This window comes from Notechis scutatus, chromosome 1 (genome assembly GCF_049901735.1).
Source record: "Notechis scutatus isolate UNSWTSFEM ecotype Mainland chromosome 1, rNotScu1.2, whole genome shotgun sequence".
Taxonomy (NCBI): domain Eukaryota; kingdom Metazoa; phylum Chordata; class Lepidosauria; order Squamata; family Elapidae; genus Notechis; species Notechis scutatus.
The window spans coordinates 113,812,624-113,834,938 of NC_142009.1; the positions used below are offsets into that span (position 1 = coordinate 113,812,624).

The following is a 22,315-nucleotide window of genomic DNA, read 5'->3' on the forward strand; positions in this document are numbered from 1 at the left end:
GATATGTTTCTGACTTATAGAAGGCAAATGTATCAAAGTGCAGTTCTAGAAGTCTTCAGTTAATTAAATGGAACTTGCTCCTAACAAAAGGATTGTAGAATTCAGAAATGTGTTGGAATTCTGTGCAGGTGAATTATAAAGTATTCATTTGAATTGTTCAGAAAAAATATTGTAGATCTGAAGTGGAAACAGGAACATTCTTACTGAACATCTCAATTTAATACGTATTTTCTCAGAATTTCCCATTGATTTCAACGGATTTACTTTTATATGATAATCCTTCATGGTCTCTTGGAAAACCCATCAAGGGCAATTTTTGAGAAATAGTTATAAAGAAGCAGTAAGGAAAATACATCTTCGAGCGATTCGAGGTGCAGAACTTAGGGTGGAAAACAAATCCCAACCACCCAAGTAACGATCATTGCACCGTCATAATAGTAATTCACTTTTCGTCTTCGTGGAGAGCAAAACGCCCGCGCAGGATTGAGCTTTTGTTTTGGCGTTGGCCAAGGGGAGGAGCGTCCAGAAGGCAACATTGAGAAAGCTTTCAGTGGGGGCTTGCGTCGCTGAAAGATGACGTAGAATTCCGGGGGAAAACGAAACTCACTCTTCCCACGTGTCGCGCTTTTAACAGCGGGTGGCGAGAGGGGTGGCTGGCTAGGTTGGCGTGCAACACTCCCCCTCCCTTTCCCGGGAAAAGGGGCCCTCCAGCCGAAGGGATTCCTTCCCGCGGGACGTCTAAAGATGGAGCATCTGCAATTCAGTCTAGCGGGTCCGTTGCAATTAATAGCGCAAAGGAACGAGAGGAGCAGCGGCGAGCTCAGCCGGTTCCTCGCCAAACAGGTGGGAGAGAGCCACAATGGCAGCGGTGCCCTCTCCGCTCTCGGCCACTGGGTGGGTGGGCGGGGTGGTGGTGGAAGAAGAAGCGTGGATCTGCACAAGTAATCTTGACCGTCCGTCTTCTCCGCCCCGGCCTTCGAGAAAAGGATTGGCCTGGCTGGAAGCAAAGGAGAAGAGGGCGAGCTGGGGTCTCTCACCTTCTTTGTCTGAAGAGGAGATCGTGGAGTGGGGGAGGGAGAAGCGAGGGTGCAGGAGAATCTCTTTCCGCTAGTCTCGCAACGGCCACAAACAAAACATTGGCCAGTCTCCTCCGTTTGTCGCCTCCCGAGAGAAATGCGGTGCATTCGGGAAACTTTCTGACCTCCGGCCATAGATTAAAACGTCGCTGGTGTTTTAGATGATGAAAAGCAAAACGCCATAAACTTCGATGATGTTACCTAGACTGGTAACGAAACGTTCTTAGAAAGTAAATTGAAACAAGCTTGGAGAGCAAACCAGGGCCAACATCCAAAACCCGAGCTTACAAAGTATTTTCTGTTGTTCCGTACACTTTCGCCCACTTCCGCTTCTGTCTTCCTCCGCCCTGAGAACTTTTGATGCTTTTGATTCTCAGTTTACTGGGTCAGACAGAACTAGGCTGGTATTCTTCTCGTTGTCCATAAGTCATACATGGGCTTGACTACCATTGATTTGAGATAGGAGAAGAATGTGTGAATTTTTAGCAGAGTCGTGAAAATAACTTCTTTACAGGGTAGGAGGAGAGCATCTTCCAAAATACTGCTCTTTTATTACACGCCTTTCATTGTCATATAGTTTCCAGGAGAGATTAGGCTAGCTGGCTTGGCTATTAGTACATCTAAAATAAGGGCATTTTATTATATAGTCTAAGGCAGGGGTGGGCAACTATGACCCCTCTACGACCTGTGGATCTCATCCTGGAATTTCTGAGCCAGTATGGCTGGCTCAGGAATTCTGGAAGTTGGAGTGCACAGGTCATGAAGGGGCCATAATTTTCTCACCTCCGTATATGGTGTGCTAGCTCTACAGTATGTATGAGTTTAATACAAATCAGTATGAGGAATAATTGATTAACATCATGAATAGCCCTAGGCTACATGTTGTGCCTATGATAGTAATAAGGATGAGCAAGTAGCTTCGTTGGGTTGACATGAAAATATGTAAACACTGGAAATGAAACAAGTATTTGCTGGAAATGAAACAAGTATTTCTCTCCCTCAAACTTGCTGATATTTTGGGAGCAAATCAACAGCTTCTCAAAGGACACCAATTTTACATCTCTGGTATCTTTTGAGACTTGAGTGTGGAGGGTGGGAGAAGGCATTTATATACAAGGATGGATTTCCCTCCCTCTGCATTCCTCAGAAGGAAAGATCTAACATTTTCTATAAACTCTAGGACACAGGTGTCAAGCTTCATCGTGTCACATGACACATCGCAATGATTTTTGCCTTTGCAGAGTTGGGGTGGGTGTGGCCTGCACATGGTGCATCTGGCCTGCGGGCAGCCAGTTTAACAGGCCTGCTTTAGGAGATTATCTCAGGAACTACAAGATTATTTATTAGGACTTTAAGAAAAAAATATTCAGCCATGGTATATTTTTGAACAGCAGTGACAAAGCAGTGATTTAGTTGTTGCTAAAAAACCTCCAATATTGGGGATTTGATTTTGCTTGTCCTCATTCACATGTTGTGCTGATCCATACTTTTGTTACGTAAAACATGATTAATATTATATCTCATACTAGTCTCTCATCTCATTTGTTTGGTTTTGAGTTAGTTTTAGTAAAAACATGGGATGGAAGACAGTTAATGATTAAAGCAATACATGAATTCAGGCAATAATTATTTCCTAATCAAATCAAATTATAGCCTTTTACCCACTTGAGATATAAACTGAGAAATAAAAACAGTATTTTTATACTGTTCAATTGTTTCAGATTTTCAGAGACTGCCTAAACCCTGCAGTTTGGGGGGCAAAATTTTTCGGAAATGGTTTGCCATTCTTCCTAGGGATGAGAAAAAAAATCACTGGCACAAGGTTGCCCACAGATTTTGGCCGTAGGACTAGAACTAATGGTATTATAGTTTGTAGCCTGATTCCTTAACCACTACACTTCTGTCTCAAGAACACTCTCAAGAAATAGTAGTGCTAAAATCTAAGTTAAGAGCTATGACTAAAATTAAGTATTAAGGCCATACACAGAATAATGTACTAATCTACACCTAAAATAAATTTCAGATTAGGATTTAGATTCCCTTGGGTGCAATCCCAAAACAACTGGAGTACAACTTGAACTGACATTGACAAAATCACCATCAGTCAATTGCAAAAAACAGTTTTACTTGGAACAGCTTACATCCTGTGATGTTATGTTCAAACAGCATTTGCCTATCGCAAGTCAGGATAGGTGGGTAAAAATACCAAATACAGTCTAAACATCTGATTGACTGTGCAATGAACCATTTGTATGTTGCTGACTCCCAGTGATTCTGGATGGCTTACAACAAATTATAATGAAACAATACAAGTTAGCAAATACAACAGTCCAGATGGAAGAGAAGGGTCTTACCCTCCCTCACCAAACACCTGGGCAAAGACCCAGATTTCTACCTCTTTTATGAACAGCAATAGAAAGGGAGCCATCTGGAGCTCATTGGGAATCTTTTTTGAGAGGGTAGTATGACATTATTTAATTGAAGGAACTTGAAGAGCGTTAACTGAATGGGGAACTATGGGAGACAGGAAGTCCTTCAAGTAGGTCTTACGTTATGTAGGGCTTTATAAGTAACAGATTTCTTAATTTGCACCTGAAAACAAAGATCTCAGAAATAATATATGGGGGAGATATGTGTGTGTGTGTGTGTATATGTATATATATATGTACATGTATGTATGTATGTAATGGGGGAGATATATATTACTTGTCCCAGCTTCTGCCAACCTAGCAGTTTGAAAGCATGTAAAACAAAAATGCAAGTAGAAAAATAGTGGGAAGGTAACAGCATTCCATGCGCCTTGGTGTTTAGTCATAGTGGCCACATGACCACAGAGATGTCTTTGGACAGGATTGGCTCTTCAGCTTTGTAACAGAGATGAGCACCGCCCCCTAGAGCCGGAAACAATTAGCACATATGTGCGAGGGGAACCTTTACCTATATATATGTTTAAGTTGATTCTAGAACTAACATCAGGGTTGTTAATTTCATGGTATTTTTCTTGCATTTGCCTGATACTTTAAAAAAAAATCATATTGTTGACCATTACTACAGTACAATGTATGATAGAAATAGTGAATTTGAAATATACTTAATTTAGAAATGTCAGTTATAAGGTAATACTTTATATGAACTGTCCATGTACAATATTTATCTTTTATATTTACTTTAACCAATTATTAATCTGTGGAAATAATTCTCTTACCTGCTAACTGTTAATTTTGCTCAGTTGTTTTTAATACAGGACTCTTTCAAAAACATTTGAGAATCTTGGCAGATAGAAATACCAATATACAATATCTCTCTAGGGGTCTCTCTATTTTTTCTGACACTTTTTTGTCTTAGTTTATATATGGATGCTTGTAGCTCATTTAGGCAGCTAGCACCATATTTGTCCTCTCTAGTGATTATGATTCAACGTAATTAGATATAGGGGAGAATCCTGGTTTTAATTTGACATCTCTTTTTTTCAGATCTGGAGTCATCAGGACCGTCAGTGCATTCTCACTGCCCTGTCACAGTTATTACTAGATAAAGAATGCACACTTCTGATTGGCCGTCAGCTTCGTCCAATCTTACTGGATTTATTGGAAAGAAATGCAGAAACAATTAAATCTTGTGGCCAGATCAACCATGATCTTCATGAGAGACTTTGTGTTGCAATGAGCAAACTTATTGGTGATCATCCAGATGTGATGCCGTAAGTGATGATATAAGTGTACATGTTTTTTAATATACAGTAGCAGATAATTGGATGGAGACTAACAATGGGTTCACATGATTATCCAGGATGAAAAATTTATCTGTGTCTTGGGCTCTGATTTGGTTTAGGAATTGTTGTTAATAATTAGATTCCCTTGAATTTGTTTATCTGCTTAACATTCTACAATTTTTCAGTTGTATGAAGCATATATGGATTGTTATTATATTACATTAAAATCCAAGCTGTTTCTTAGGTTCTATTTTAAGCTACATAGTTGTTTTATTTTTATTTGAACATATTTATATTCTGCTCCAGTCTTAACAGTCTCTGGTCAGAGGACAACAAACCAAGACAATAGAAAGAAAATAGAAATAATAAATTACCACAGTCAAGTGTCTAGGAGGACTCCCAAGTAACAATTATTTTATTTGCACGAAATGTGACCATATTCAGAATAATTACTGTGGCCATTATGAGTTGGATTTTCAAGATATTTATTGACAACTTACAAAATTTTTGCTTATAGGATTTCATCTGAGTTGGGTTTGCTTTAGCTGCATCCTCATAGCTTCCAGAGACTGATTCAGGACTTCATTCGGCTACTACACTAGAAAAATCTGTATTAGTGTTTGCAGCTTTTGCTGATCCATCTTTAGGTGGTCTTTGTCTTAAAAGATTGTGATAATTACTTGTCAGTTAAATTTGGCAGCATGTATATTTTCAATTCAAATCTCTTGACTTCAATTGAAAAAATTATTATTGAAAATAATCTTCCTTACACGATATTATTCATATTAAAGTAATACTCTTTAATATTTATGATATGATGCCCTTGTATTTTAGACTAAAAAGGTTGAAATGAAATTTTAAAATTTATCAAAATGTTTGTCTCAGGAACAGCGTTAAAGCAATTGCAGAAAACCTTCAAAGTTGTAGCTCTTGAAAAATGGTCCCTCTTTTCCCAAAAATAAAATGCTATTAAATTATAATGATATTAAAAATATTGAATTGTTTAGGAATTTCCACCCCCCACCCCCCAAAAATTTGCATGTAAGGAGCGTAAGAATTCTAAGATATTTTTTTTTAAAAAAACACATAGCTGACATTTTTATAAAAGTTAATAAATTGTCCCACTGATCAAGTATATAGGCTAGTTTCAGCTTTATTGTATTGAATTGAGATGTTACCTGTGCACTTTAGTTTTAAAATGAGATTTTACAAAATAATTTGCTTATGCGTAATCTTCATGTATTTTTCAAGAACTCCAGTTAATTGAGAAGACTCAAGTATTTAATGACCACTTCTTCTCTATTAGACATATTTTTGTGTCTCTGAGTATTCAGGAGCTTCTTTTTGGAACCGAATCTGAAGTGTTATATAGTTGTAACAATTATGTACAACTCCATTCTGTCCTTTATTGTAAAAATTGGAAATTAATTCTCTCTAGATAATACTTATATCTTGTTTTGATTCCATATACACATTTCAACATAGTTTTTCTTCTTAGGATATGTAAGTTGACTTTAATTTCTGAACAAGCAAGACTTTAGCCATTAATGGTGCTTGTTTTTTCTGTTTAAGATAAAGTCTACCGAAGCGGCCATTATTGTTTACTTAAAATTATTTTCCAAATTCATCAGATATTAGGATGATATATGTGTTCAAGGGAAAGCTTTAGTGAGTACTGAATAAGTTGAAATTTGTGTGCTGTTTTTGCCGTGGTTGTATATTATTTTCAGTACTATTGTTTTGTGCAGATTTGCTTTGAAATACTTTAAGGACACTTCACCTGTATTTCACCGACTTTTCCTGGAAAGTTTGGATACAAACGTGGTTCGATACGGACGACGCAGAATGAAGTTGAGGGATCTCATGGAGGCAGCCTACAAATTTCTCCAAAAAGATCAGGCTGTATTCAGAGAGTTATGGGATTGGAGTGTTTGTGTCCCTTTACTAAGAAGTCATGATACTTTGGTTCGATGGTAACTTTAATTTTCTTACATTTATGTGGCTTATTTAATGAATAGGAAAGACCTTGCAGTCACATTTTTACCTTTATTACATAATTCATGAGTTAGATTTTAATGCAGACAAGGTTCCCTGAGTATATAAGAGCTTCTAAATTGACAGGTAGAGGAACATTCACTAAAACTATTCAGAGTAACTATTTAGCCTAAATATAAGCAAAATGGACTGTCGGATGTTTTTGTTATATCCCAAAAAATGAGAATTATTCCTGATGTGCATATAAATTAGTTCTTGAATTTCTCATTTAGAATACTATGTGTGATAACTTAATTACCATGTGTTCATGGACAAGTTTGTTTCATAGAAATTTTGCCTATATCCATTTTTTGCTTATTGACACATGAAAGTGCTCTGATAGAAATCTTATAATAAAATCTCCAAGGTAAATGAGTTTTTGCCTAAAAGAATTTTTAGTAGTGGGTAATGTTTTTCCTTTACTTCTATTAGAAAGTGGATCTAACGTTAAACATTTATTACCCTGAATTTAATAAGCGATCTTTCTAGAAAATCCGATCAATGTCAAAGTAATGATGAAAAGTGGCCAGGCAAACTACTTCGATGTTTTCATAGTATTTGTTTCTTTTCCTGTAAAGTTCATTCTTCATTAGGATATTGGCTTTAAAACTGATGAGCAATCGGGTTTGCTAGAAACCTCGTTAGGATAATACTGTTGATTTCCACAGTTGAAGTCCAGAATCCTTCATTAGTCTCACTCTAAAATATAAAGCTTACTTCCTTGGTTTGTTCTTCTCTTTACATTATTTCTATGTCATCAGTATTCTTTCTCTTTTGTTTTCTCATCTGGTAAATGTTAGCATTTAAAAATGACGGTAATAATATTGATACGGCCCATTTTTGTGGGCAACTTATAACTGATTTCCTAAAACCAGTGATCTAGATTAGAGAAACTATTAAACTAAATGGTTGTATGGAATAGGACAGGGGTGTCAAACTCGTGTTGTCACAGCGTTGTCATGTGGCATATTGCGACTTCCCCCCCCCCTTTGCTAAACCGGGTTTGGGCATGGCCAGCGCGTGATGCATCCTGCCAACAGGCCGCGAGTTTGACAACCCTGGAGTAGGATAACCATTTTTCCTCCCTCTGTAAAAGAAAGTATGTTTAGAAATCACATTAAAAAGTTACCTGAACAATTGTTCCTACATAGGTATACTGCCAGCTGTCTTGCTTTGGTTACATGCATGAATGATGAGCATCGATTATCTTTCCTGAAGAAAACTTTTAATCCAGAAGAGTTAATACATTTTAGGCTTAAGTAAGTTTTCACCCTTCTCTTCTTCTATTTGCTCTCTTTTTATTTTCTAAAATATTCATTGAGTAGATCAGTCTGCTGTAGTAAACATAATTGCAATTTTGATAGGCTTGTGGAAGAGTCTCGGGTGCAGAACATTGAGCAGGCCTTAGTTCTGGCCAACTCAGACCAAAACTTCTGGAACAAAGGAGAGAAGCTACGGTACACTCAGGGAGAGCTGGTTGCTGCTGACCTTTGTGCAAAGGTGGTAGCAGTGTGTGGAGTTCTCTTACCTAGACAACAGTTTGAGCCTAGAGAAAATGTAAGTAAAATTGATACGTATTATGATGCATGAGAATATTTCAAGACTTGTGCTTTTTTCAGTTATTTATACTCTACAGGTAATCATCCACTTAGGACCACAATTGGGCCTGGCATCTCGGTCATTGTGCAGAATCATCATTAAGCAAGCCACCAAATGGCCACTTTGCTCAATGACCGTAATCCCAGCTCTTCCATTTGAAATTATTTTGTGGACTTCCAGGGACAGGCCCTGGGCAGGGAGAAGGTTAGCATTCTGAGATAGTGCTTTCCTCCCCCCCAGAGACTTTTTGGGCCTTCCAGAGAAGAGATTGCCTACAGAAATTGCTTGTTTTTGTCTCCCTCCCTTCACAGAGACCGGAGAGAAAGGGATTACAATAGAGTAAGCAGGCAAATAATGGGAAATACATCAGGGTGTTTATATAGTGCTCTTATAGCTATCAGCAGCAAGAGAGTACTGAACTGGATTTTAGTTTTTGTTGTTGTTGTGTTTTAAACATCTGGCTACTCCTTCTGAAGGTTTCTTTATAGAGAATGATACTTGAGAAAGACAAAGAGCAGATTCAGGAGAAGCTTCACATGACAAAACAGAAGTGTTCATTGCATATACAGTACAGGCAACTTGATTTGGAATTCTCTGCTCCAACAGGTTCCAATTATATGTTCACTCAGTTCATCCCTAAGATACTTAAGCAATTATTATTAAGTTCTGTGCTACTTTATGTTTTGTTCCTCTTAAATTAGCTGAAAACATTGCCTTCTCTATTACAGCAGGAAAACATCTTGAACAATTTTGTGTTGGTGAATTCTGTCTGTGCGCATCTCCAGAATCTGGCCATGGCTGTGTCTTCACAAAAGGCAGTGCTTCTTGAAGGGCCAGTAGGATGTGGCAAAACATCTCTGGTAGAGTTCTTGGCAGCATTTACTGGAAGAACAAAGCCGCCTCATATTCTGAAAGTCCAGCTAGGAGATCAAACTGACAGTAAGGTAAATGGAAACCTGTTTTAAGAAAGTATCACCTTAATATTTAGATTTCTTTTTAAAAGAGTTTAACAAGCCAATTGGATCATATGCTTTCCAGGCTGATCTTTTGTTGTAGAAGCCATATTTATTGATCTGTAGTGAGGAAATGTACCGTATTTGCCGGCGTATAAGACGACTGGGCGTATAAGACGAGCCCCCAACATTTCCACTCAAAATATAGAGTTTGTTATATACTGCCGTATAAGACGACCCCCCACTTGGAGGCATGTTTTTCAGGGCAAAAAGTCATACGCCGGCAAATACGGTAAGTTGTAACACTTGGGGTATTCTGGATATAATTCTTGATTGACACCCCGTCCCTTTCCCCCAAACTTACAAAGCCACCAAAATGCTTTAGAGAGGCAGCTTTGCCTTTCTCAGGCTGGCACTCAATTCCTCTCCCTTTCTTTGCGATCTGCTTTTTTCAGGGGAAAATAAATAAATAAAAATAAAACTGGACGAAAAACAGTCGAGTTGTTTCTTAATATCTTTCCACCTCCCAACCAATTTGTCTCCAAGGGTGCACCACACTGATTGCGACATTAATTATTTCAGAGAGAGAGGGTGGGGGGGAGAAATCTTTGCTTCCTACTGTGGCTTTTTCCTGCGCATCGTTTTTCCCTTGGCTTTGTGGTTGTTACTTCTTACAGGGAGGGATAATGAAATACCCACGCTGGGAGAAAGCGGAAAGGATGTCTATTTTCCTGCTCACTAACTTTCCAGAAAGCGTCGAGTTCCTACCCGAGACTTGCCAAAAGTCCAGTTCATTCATTTGCTACCTTTCTCCAATGAGATCCAGATCTGTTTCCACAACGCGCTTAGGATCTTATCTTATTATCTTATTATTATCTTATTAGCTTTGCTCGGTCCGTCCAAGAGAGAAGAAGGCAGACGGTTTTGCGCTCAGGGAGAAAGGAAAAGAGCCTCTCGCTCACGCTGCACACTGCCCCCCCTCCACCCCAGCAACGCTTAGGAAAAGAGTTACACAAGCATCCTTTCCAGAAGTGAATCGGGGGAGGATCGAGCAAAGGCTGAAACCGGGAAGAGAAAAATTCCCAAAGAAAATTGCACGAGCAGCATCCCATTCCTGGGAGAAAAACAAAAACAAAAACACGAACTCTTCCCGAAGCACAAAAGCAAGGATGGCGCTTTCTCAGCTTTGAGCTGCGTCGCTGCTCTCCCACCCTCCACTCGTCCCCACGTGCGGCGAAGTTTCTGCCACTGGGTGGGGGGTGGAGGGGATGGAAGGAGGTGAGGGATGGGGGCAAAGCCTGGAGCCTGCCTGTCCGCTCGCACGAGCGGAGTGGGTGGGTGGGTGGGTGGGGAGGAGGAGGAAGAGAGACTCCGGCTGGGCTTGAAGGGGCTTGCAGAGTTGCGGAGCTCCGCCCCTGTCGCTCTTGCACCGAGTGACAACAACATATTTGCCGGCGTATAAGACGACCTTTGTTATATACTCGCCGTATAAGACGACCCCCCACTTGGAGGCATGTTTTTCAGGGCAAAAAAGTCGTCTTATACGCTGGCAAATACGGTACTGCTGAACTTTTGGGTGGCTGTACATTCATTTGAAAGAAATGAAGCATCAATATAAATAACTGGCTTCAGCTAAAATTTCACATCTTGGAGAGCATGGTTATCCTGAAGAGCAAGAGAGGACAAATGACATTTCTGACAACATCATCATGCAAATGCATTTTGGATGCTTGTGTCAGAAACCGACACAATCTATAATAGGATTTTAATTATTGAAATCATTTGGTGCATTTCATTTTGGTGATCCTTTGGTTTGCTGTGATTGCTGCTGTTAGGAAGCTTTAAAAAACTTTTTAACAAATTGTTTACATGTGATGTCTTTATTATCTTCACAAGAAAAGATCAGAAATGTGTTGTCATTCAGAAGCTCTCATAATTTTAAAAGAAAACGGATGATGCAAATATTTTGTTCCTGTTTTATTTTTTATTTATTTTTTATATAGACTTTGCTGGGCATGTATCGTTGCACAGATATACCAGGACAGTTCGTGTGGCAACCAGGGACTTTGACTCAAGCAGTTAGCAGAGGGCACTGGATACTTTTAGAAGATATTGATTATGCTGCCCTTGACGTGGTATGTTTTTGTACTTTGTGAATGCTTGGAATGAGAATCATGCTTAATTTCTCTTAATATTTGATTTCATGGAAACTAGTGATTCATTTCCCTAGGTAGTACTCTAGATTATTTATTTTTAATTAGCTCTTTCAAACAGAAGGCCCCCCTATGCCTTTTACTTTGGAAGATGAGTTGTAGATCTTGTTTACAACTTGAGTGCTGAATGTGTTATAGAACTATGGTGGTCAAATTAGAATGGAATAACGTCCTTCACCCCACTCCCCACTCCTAAGTATGTAAATAGAATGTCTCACCCTTGCTCTTTTATCCAGTGCCATGGAAGTTACTAAATCCATAATAAGTTAAAGTGTTTGTTGCTGCCTGTCTTAAGAAGTATCCTTCTAAAAATGTGTTAACTTAGATAGTTAGTTGCATATGTTTCAAGATGGGAAAACATGGACACCATGTGCTGTTATTATCCCATCTGATGACACACGTGGCACAACCAACCAATCAATCAAACGTTTATTGTCAATGCACAACATGTGTACAATGAAATACAATGTGTACAGTCAGTCCAATGCGTTTGCAATAAAATAAGATTAATATAGCTGCTTGAACTAGTGAGAAGATGGGAGGAATCAGGCTTGGCTGGGATGTTCAATTCTGGAGGACCTGATTTTTTTTTAAGAACTTCTTTCGGAAAAGAGACGAAAACCCTGTCACATGAATAAACCTGCTCGTTTAGGTATTGCCCAGTGCAATTTTGTTCAATTTTTACTCCCCCTCCCCTCCCTCCCCTCTTCTTTAGATTTCTATATTGATTCCTCTTCTGGAAAATGGAGAGTTATTGATTCCTGGACGAAATGACTGTATAAAAGTAGCCCCTGGATTCCATCTTTTCGCTACGAGAAGGTAGAAAGTTTACCCTGCCAGGGAGGGTTTGTTAATGACTTTAAAATGGTTTTGTAGATATAGTGGGGGAGAGGGTTGGGGAGGCATACTTATAATTCTGTGTATATCTAAGTATACCTAAAAGCATAATCCTTGAATCTAAGATGCTTTATAAAAATACTACAAAAGTATATATAAAAACTCAGGAGTAGTAGCCGAATTAATACAATAGTGGTTTGTAGTGTTGTAAAAATCCAATGTATTCTTACCAGATCATCATATGCTTTTATTAATATCAGATTAATATTAATCTAATATGTCATTATTTAGAGAATATAATGAGCAAATGAATACCTAGAAAATTAGTAATGGGGCATTCTAACATTTTGTTGTTGCTATCAGAGATTTTAATTTCTTTAGCTTTGGAAGGAATCTTTGTTAAGGAATCTTATTATAAAATTTATTATTACATTTATTTGTGGTCCATCTTGCAACTTGAGATGACTGAGCAGAAAGACTTTTGGAAGTCTTAAGGTGAATAGGATGCATCCAAAATAAATCAGTTGTATTATACAATTATACTTGGACAAACCTTCCTTTGATCCGTTCAACTAAAGGTATGAATATAGTACTAATGACAGATGGTTATAACACTGTATAATATTTTTGGCAGGAATGCCTGTGTTGCTTCAGATGTTGCTAAATTGCAACTCCCAGCAGCCTGTTGAACATGACCAATGGAAAAGTAGTTCATGACTTATATTTAAGTAATGTCAGGCTGTAAGTTCTCCACATCTAGAATCGTAACAATCTAAAGAATCTTAACACTAATTTGTGGTTTTATAAATACAGAGTCTTCAGTTACGGAGGTGGTTGGTATAGGCAGCAAAACAGTCATGCTGCTCTTTTGGACAAGTACTGGACAAAAATTATGCTGGCCAACTTGCCTAAGGCTGAACTGAAAGAGGTAAGTGAGGAGAGGGAATAAACTGAACTGACAGAAAAATTATTTCAGGATTTCACTTCAAATTTGCAATTTAACTGCGGAAAAAAAGTATTCCATTATGTTAATTCCTACTAAAACTTGTAGAGTATGATTTATGCCATGTTCAGGATGAGACCATAATAGAACTGTCAGTATTAAAAACAGCTTGCATTCTTCTTTCAGATTCTTCAGAGAAGTTACCCTAAACTTGCCACTGTAACGGATTGTCTGTTGGATATCTACATTGAGCTTACCGGTGATAAACATTTATCTGAAAACCAAGTTGTGGACAATGAGAATATAATGGAAGATGCATCATGCTTGACTGTAAATAAAAAGCCATGTTTGGAGGGTAGAGAGTTATCTCTAAGGTATTAAAATCTGTAATTAAGCAGATGAATATTTTAGTTTGGGGGAGGCAAATTATCCTCAGACAACAGTTATCTAGAGTAATGTTTCCTTCAACTCCCAGAATTCCCCAGCCGGTATGGCTAGCTGGGGAATTCTGGGAGTTGAAGTCCACACGTCTTAAAGTTCCCAAGGTTGAGAAACACTGATCTAGAGTTTTAGAGATCATATGTGTGTATGCTTTAATTTTGTATATATATTTTATTGATACATTTTTTTAAATAAACTTAAAAAACTCAGTATCTATATGAACAGTGTGTTGTCTGGGTAACAACAAAAAGTCAATAAGCATAATGGTAATCATGATATACATATCATTGATGATAACCACATAATAGTAGTAACATTGACCTATCCATACTAGAAAGCTTTCCTTATATAAAGCATGCTTTAATTGAAGTTCCTACTAAGAAGGCATTAATTGAATGAAAATGTGGTGAGTGGGTGCTTTCTGAAAACCAGCACCAAGTAGGTACCTAATGAAGTGAGAAAAAAGCTATAGTTGTTGGCAGATAAGGAGAGCAAAGGAAAATCATTACTCTGAAACTACATTCATATCACCTTTTCTTTTTTTCAGGGATTTACTCAATTGGTGCAACAGAATCGCATTCAACTTTAACAGTTCTGCTTCCTCTACTGCACTGAACATTTTCCGTGAGGTCTGAACTAAACTGTTCTTGTTTTAGGAAGGGGGTAGTTTTTTTCAAAATCTTTCTATAACATATACATTCGAGTTGTTTTTTTAGATAATGGATGGAGGATTAAGAACTTTATTGTTTAATAGATTTTAGTTCAATTAGAACTGTCACTAAGAGCATGTTGGCGATACTGTACAGTATAGTAAGATTGGATATTGGATTTAAATGGCCTCTTTCAAGTGTATGACTCTTTGAGATGTTCCAGTTTTTATAAAATAAGAATGGAAATAAATGAATAAGATCATTTCCTTTCCATCACAAGTATACGAGTGATGCATTGCTAGAAAGTTAACTGCTCTTTGACTATAGTTGGTTTACTAGGAGACAATAGTTTCTTAACTATAGACTCTTAACTTTTTCCATTGACAGGCATTAGACTGTTTCACAGCTATGCTATCAAAACAATCCAATCGACTAAAAATGGCCAAAATCATTGGAAGCAAACTGAACATTTCCAAGCATAAGGTACCTTTACCAATTGCCTATTTCTGTATAAGTGCTTCTCTTCATGGGAAATGACTTAAAATTGGTTGCAGCTAGTTGTGAACTTTGAAGGAAGTTTCTTCAAACGGGCTCTTCCATGCTTAAATCATAATATATACAATGACAGCTTGATTCATATGTCACTTTTAAGAAAAAAATCAAATGAACTCAGGATGGCTCAGTCCACTATGTGATTCCACCTTGCAATTAATTGGAAAAGTGGTCGTTCACCTGAAGCTTTGGAAAAATTGAAAAGTGCATTAGTTAGCTGCTCCCCGAGCAGCAAAGTGACTGGTGTGCTGAAACAGCTCACTATTCACGAGAGTACTATACATGAATTGGTGTGCAATAAATAAAGGTAGATCTAAACGTTCCTTTTCCATAGGTGGAATACTACTGTCAACTTCATAAGCCAGAAATTGTAATAGGAGAACAAGAAGTCTCTGTGGGAAGAACTCAGCTCATTAAGAAGCAGTCACACACACTACTTATGCAACGGTATTGATTGTTTTGGAAACATTCTTCTAAACGCTGGCTCAGATTGCATGTTGCATTAATTGTGTAGCCTGTAGCTTCCCTGTTTTTAAAACTCCCTGCATGGGTCTGAAATCAAGCTTCACTCCTAGCGATCTGGCTGACACATTCATGCTGCTTTCTTGGCAGCCATAACAAAATGATTTGCTGTCCTATTTTCTGGGATTATTTTTTTTTTGGTAACTTTCTAATTTAGCTTCTGTAATAGGATCTCTCGTGCAGGTACTAACCACGCCAGCTTTTGCATATCTTCTGAAGGGGACCCATATACTTCCATCGGCAGAGCTTTTGATCTTTCCCATTAGAGCCACTTTCCACTTGAACCTCCTCCTCATAAGCAAGAAAGGCCTTTCTGTTTATTCAATTGCTCTGGAAGTTTCCAGGGAAGAGTTCAAAAGAAGCCAATAATCCCCTGGACATAATCCTATCCCTTTGCTGACAGCATTACATCAATAGGGGCCACACAAAAAAAAGAAAGTATGGCTTTGGCCCCCTGTCCCAGAAGTTACACAATCTTCCTTTCTAATAAAGAAATACAAAAAAGAGAAATAACTTTATAACGTAGTAATCTATAACATAGAGATCCTCTTCTTTTTCTCCTGGGTATTTGTAGTATAGGGCAGAGTGCTTATAATTGCAAAATCCCATGGCAGCTTTTGTGCTTTTTATTATCGGGTGTTTGTTTCTATGATGTGAGAGACAAGTATGTTTAGGGAATTGATGAACAGAAGACTTGGTGGTGGAAAGATGTAACGTTCTACCTTTTCATCTCGGCAGGAAAAGGCAAAGCTTTGCATCTACACGCCCATCTTCAGTGTTGCTTGAACAGCTGGCAGTATGTGTGGACAAAGGAGAGTCTGTATTACTTGTGGGTGAAACGGGAACAGGAAAAACTTCTGCTGTTCAATACTTGGCCCAAATTACAGGTAAAGTACAGTATTGAGACCTTAACCAAGATAGCTCGCTCCCTGTCATTCAGAATATTGCTTATAACCGCTATGTGCTTAGAGCTCAAAGCATTGTTAGAGACCTCACACACCCACTTCACGGTCTGTTTCTGTTGCTCCGCTCTGGGAGGAGGTTCCGAAGTATTTCTAGCAGGACTACCAGACTCTATAATTGCTTTGTTCCCTATGCCATCTGTCTGGTAAACTTGCAAGATTTGTTTCTCTCACCATGAACATGTATACATCCGAATGAGACTGTGTTGTTTCTCTGTCATGCAATATATGTGGGTACATGCATAAGTTTTGTGTGTGTTTATCTTGTCACATTTATGTTTACATTAGAGGTGGAGATCCTTTGAGAGCTGTATGCGATGTAATTTCATTTTAATGTATGCTGATTAGTGTACAGTCAGTGACAATAAAGCCTAAGATAGAAGTGATAACTCAGGAACCAATTCATCATCTTCTGTACCTTTTTGTTCTAAGGGCACCGTTTGAAAGTTATCAACATGAACCAGCAGAGTGAGACTGCAGATCTTCTAGGAGGGTGAGTGGATAAGTCAGTTAAAAAAAAATACCCTCAATAATCTCTTTCCTAGACAAACAGTATTGGCAGTATAGAAGTATACATTTTATTCCTTGGAATACAATATATTTTGAAAGCTTCAAATCAGTAGGGAATTAGGCAGTCCCAACGAGAGTTGGAGGAAAGAAATCCTGTTTGGTGGGTAGGTGTAGCTTTGCATAAGCACTGAACATTTTCAGCATAATATTGTTTGCTGTTTGATCGATAGATTAGAAAAGAGGGGGACAGGGATGTTATTCCACCCAAAGGGCTGATGCGGGAGGAAGAGGAGGCAAAAGTACAGGCAAAATGCAAGCACTTTGATGAAACATACCTTGTTTCATGTTGTAGCTTACCTTTGCTGATCTTAGTTTTTATTGATTGATGGATCAAATCTAGGCACTGCCACTCTAAGTGACTTATTGCCATCAATGTCATGACACTGTTTTGTTTTGAATTATTTACAGATATAAGCCAGTGGATAACAAGCTGATATGGCTGCCCTTGAGAGAGTCTTTTGAGGAGCTTTTTGCACAGACATTTTCAAGAAAGCAAAACCAGACGTTTTTAGGGCATATCCAAACATGTTACCGACAGAAGCATTGGCCTAACCTTCTCAAACTGATGCAGCATGTTTACAAATCTGCTATTAATAAGGAGGCTAAAGAAAATGCATCTGGTAAGACATCTGTGAGTTATGGGGTATTCCAGACATGCCTTTGAACATATTTCCTTTTTAGATTCAGTGGGAAAGATTAGGGAATCCTACATATATTGCTGGAACAATTTTACACACTTTTTAAAAAAATCTTGGTGGGGAAAAAGCTTTAAAAGGTGGAAGGCACAACAGAGAGAAAGAATGAAGCAAGGGGTTGCTTTCTCTCTCCTTCATCAAACTCCTATAGGTGAACAGCCAGGTCTTCACAGCTCTTTTAAACAACAGCAGGGGGGCCTTCTGGATCTCAGGGGGGTGGGGGAATTCATTCTAGAAGGTGTGCTGCTACAGAGAAGGATCCTGAAGTGTGCTAGCCCTGCAGAATCAAATCAGCTGCGTAGATACAAAGCAAGAAGTTATGACCATCCCTTTTTTCTTAATAAAGGTAGTTCAGTAAGTTAGAAAGAGATACAAATTATTGCACTTTTTTGCTTTTTACCAGTGTAAATGCTGCAGTAAAATAATAAAGCTCACATCTTACTAACATATTCAGTGCAGTTATCTAATATCCTTATCCTGCTAGTGGATTTTACAACATAAGACATATTTGTAAATAGCTTGATGGCCAATAAAATGTTTTAACTATGGTTTGACGACTTCCATATTTCCATTCAGTGCCTTATTTGTAAAACTTCCTCCTGTAAGGTTAAATTCAGATATATCTTGAACTACACCAAATTACAGTGATGGTTTATAAGTATTTGTATTATACTCTTGGTTTTAATGAAGAAATATGTCATTGTAGGCTTGCCCCTGAGGAAAAAATGGGAAGAATTTGGTATCCGATTGGATCATGCTCAGCAGCAGATGAAGATGACAGAAAATGCACTGGTCTTTGCATTTGTAGAGGTAATATTTTTATTAATGTTACCATCTTTAAAAAATAATGGCTGCAAGATATTTTATTCTGGGTATTGATGCACCTTCTGAAATCTTACTACACTCACATGAATTTAGTGAAAAGCATGCAATCTTTTTAAGTCTGGACACAACCTCCTAACAAACTTAAATTTGAAATAAACTTGAAGGTAAAGATGCAGTCAAAAATTAACTTTTGCATCCATTATTAATGTTTTGAGTTATCATGAAAATTGCACCCAACAAAGCAAATTGATAAAAGTGAAAATTTTATTTCTTACCACGACTTCTTTAATACTCAGGTAGAAGATTTGCTAAACAAGGGTCCTCCTGCATCCACTGCTTTCTGTGGCCTTCATCTCTTAAATGTCATTTTGAAATTTTTGAAGGCTATAGGAATACAGGTTTTCCTCACTTAACTACCACTCATTCAGTAACTGTTCAAACTTAGGGTGGTAGTTACAACTTATCCTTATACCATATATCAGTTGCAGTCACCTATTCACAATACTGGTGCTCAGTGCCCAGTTCACAATTATGATATCGCAGCATGGTGATTCATGGTTACGTGATTGCCATTTGCCACCTTGCTGACTTCCAACGAGCAGAATCAATGGGGAAGCTGGCAGAAGTTGCAAATGGCAACCATGTGATGCCCTCTCTTAAATGACCTGTCATGATTCACTTAATGACACCAACTTGAAATGCTGGAAATTCCATCAACATGGCATGATCTTGTAACGTTGTGCTTTATGACCATATCACTTAGCAACAGAAATTACGGTCCAGATTTCCATCTAAAGGATTACCTGTATCTCAAAAACATAGAAGAAAGCCAAGGACTGCATCAGGAGAGGAATTTTACTTCATCTATTATATACACCCTCATTCATTATATAATGTCTCTCTTTGAGGGAGATGGACAGTTTAGAAATGGGTGGATAGATAGATAGAAGAAAGATATTTCTCTTTGTTTTCCTTCCTTCATTTTGTCTGTTTACGTGAGCTATGGTAACTTGTTTCTCTGTTTTATTTTCAGGGCACCCTAGCACAAGCAGTGAAGAAAGGAGAATGGATTCTACTGGATGAGATTAATTTAGCTACAGCGGAGACATTAGAATGTTTAAGTGGTTTACTTGAAGGGTTGTCTGGTTCATTAGTTTTACTAGATAGAGGAGACACAGGTATTTTTTTTTTTGTTTTATAGCATTACATTTTTTTTAAACAAATTTTATTAATTTCAAAAACAAACAAATCATCATCAACCATTACATACTTGAACCTTTTTCCATTATAAGTTTTACAAGTCAGATAAAACCTTATTTTATACAATATAATTCTATTTTAAGCCATTTCTCTTTACTTCTGTTTACTCTTATTCAATTTCCCTATTATTATTTCATCTATTTCTTTCTGACTTGGTTACCATTATTCTCATTCTGTATTTTTACAAGGTTTTATTAATTCTTCCAACAACATAAACACACAACAAACAAACATATAAAAATCTTTTAGGAAAGTAACTTGGCTCCAGGTACCTCTCTTTACATGGGCTTCAATTATATTCATGCTCATCTTACATATCATTACCTATTTTATTACCATTCTATATCTTCTATAAAAACTTCTCACACATTTCACTCTTTTAATTCTATCTTATTTAATCCATCTTAATTTAAATCATTATATTTGTATCTTTTGCCCATTCTTTGTTATCCCTCTATCTCATTCCTTATAATAAAAAGAAAAGAATTTCTCCTGAAATCACTACTCAGAGTATGATGCCTTTCTATCCTCCCCTAAATTAATTAGATTAACATTTAAAATAACACCTAATACTCAATCTGATTCTGCTTGGTACATTCTATCTACTAATTTTTTTAATAATAATAATAATAAAAACAGAGTAATAAATCCAAAATGATTGAATACATAGTTAAATAATAAATCTAAATATTAAATCTTATAGCTTTCCCATTGCCTTTTCAAAAACAAATGCTACTATAATAGTTTTATAATAACATCAATACCATAGTCATATTAAACTCTTTAATTAAAACTCAATATTCTAAACATTCCCTTTAATATTTTATTAAATTTTAAAATCAATCATTATTAAACATTTCAACATTTTAATTTCTTATTAACTCTTAAGCCATTCTAATTTTCTATTTCTAATACAAGTGTTACAATACCATCTTATGTACCTTGCAAAATCTTTTTAAAGAAATTGTACTTTACCCTTTGTCCCTAAAAAAAATTCCTCTTTTCCCATCTAATTTCAAAACTTTGTGGCTTTTCTCCGCCTTTCCCCTTTCTTTCTTCCCCCACCAAATCTTCCTACCCCCCCTTCTTCTAGCCTCTGCCTTGCTAGCATCCCTTCTCTGTTGTGTTCCCTTTTCTTTTGTTTACTATCATTATATTCATTTTGCATCTTATTTTTCTCTTTCTTGAATGTTTTTTTAAATCTTAAGTCCTTCATTTTCCTCGCTTTCTTCCTTCCTTCTTTCTTAGTTAAATTTTGAAATTCATTAAAGATGGCTTCTTCGCCTTCTTCTTCTTGTTGTTCTTCTGCCTCGATCTGTTGTATTGTCTGTTGATAGTTAACCAGCGCCATTTCTAAAAAAAAGGAAGGCTTTTTCCATACCATCTTTACCGTCTATTTTTGTTTGCTCATATTCTTCCCTCAGATCCTCAAAAGGAAAAGCCATTATAAATCTTTTCTTTTCTTTTGTTTTTCCCTCTTTCTTCTTACACCAAGCAAGCTATTTCAAGAAAAAGATAGAACAATCCCAAAGTCCTCAATCAATCCAAGCCAAGACAAAGTTCTCCCTTTCTCTTCCAGGGGTAGTATCAGACAAAAGAAAAAGAAAATCCAAATCTGTATTTTAAAGCCTTATTGAAATTATATTTCTGTCTTCACATCCTTAAGGCATCTCCTCCAACAACATCAGACCAAATGAATATCTTTTTGTCCTCTCCTTCCGACTTATCACATAAAGCTAGTTTTACCTGAAAAACCAGGTTTCTCAATATCCACTTATTAATTCGTCGGGAGGAAGAATAAACTTTCCTGTCAGCACCTCAAAATTGCCGCTTATTTTCTCTTGTGGAAAGAATCGTCCAAAAGCCATAATTTCCAACCAAGAAAACTTTCACTCTTAAAGGCTTTCTCCTCTTCCTCCTGCGCATTCTTACCCAGCTGCCGGCTTCTTTGTGGCGGCCATTGCGGACCGCCGCTACACTCAAAAGGGGTTCTGCCGCTGGGAGGGGTCTGCAACACCCCAAACCCCTCTCCGGATCCCCCTATCTTCAGCTACCCCTGCAGGGTAGCCTAGCTCCGAACCCGTCCGGATCGGAGCACCAAAAACGGCTAGCGCGGCAGGGATCGCAGGGAGTCGCAAATCCCTGCCGCTCGCGAAGCCGACAAACCGGAAGTCTCCCGGCATTACATTTTTATGTTTGGTAACGTATTAGTTTACAATGATTTTTAAGGGCCTGGGATGATGATGATGATGATGATGATGATGATGATGATGATAATAATAATAATAATAATAATAATAATAATAATAATAATAATAATAATAATAATAATAATAATTTTTAACCTCTAATATGGGTGAGGTTGGGATTTTTGTGTTGCAGTTCACAATTTGAGATAACAGGTCTGTAGGTTTGGATAAAAACTTTGTGAGGAACCCACTTGTGGAATCCCATTGGTGCTGAGTATCTCT

The 22,315-nt window shown here is 37.5% G+C and overlaps 1 protein-coding gene across 1 annotated transcript in view; it reads left to right on the forward strand.

Moving 5' to 3' along the window:
* The first annotated feature begins 594 nt into the window (after window positions 1-594).
* The window catches only part of MDN1 (midasin AAA ATPase 1), a 116,495-nt gene continuing 94,774 nt past the window's right edge, over window positions 595-22,315 (forward strand). The window contains 18 exon segments of the mRNA XM_087943483.1: window positions 595-843; window positions 4,550-4,776; window positions 6,537-6,761; window positions 7,974-8,081; window positions 8,187-8,379; window positions 9,150-9,365; window positions 11,378-11,509; window positions 12,303-12,406; window positions 13,238-13,352; window positions 13,554-13,741; window positions 14,356-14,437; window positions 14,846-14,941; window positions 15,345-15,457; window positions 16,271-16,419; window positions 16,927-16,987; window positions 17,473-17,684; window positions 18,466-18,569; window positions 19,618-19,762. Coding sequence (XP_087799609.1) covers window positions 745-843; window positions 4,550-4,776; window positions 6,537-6,761; window positions 7,974-8,081; window positions 8,187-8,379; window positions 9,150-9,365; window positions 11,378-11,509; window positions 12,303-12,406; window positions 13,238-13,352; window positions 13,554-13,741; window positions 14,356-14,437; window positions 14,846-14,941; window positions 15,345-15,457; window positions 16,271-16,419; window positions 16,927-16,987; window positions 17,473-17,684; window positions 18,466-18,569; window positions 19,618-19,762 — 2,569 coding nt within the window. The 5' untranslated portion in view covers window positions 595-744.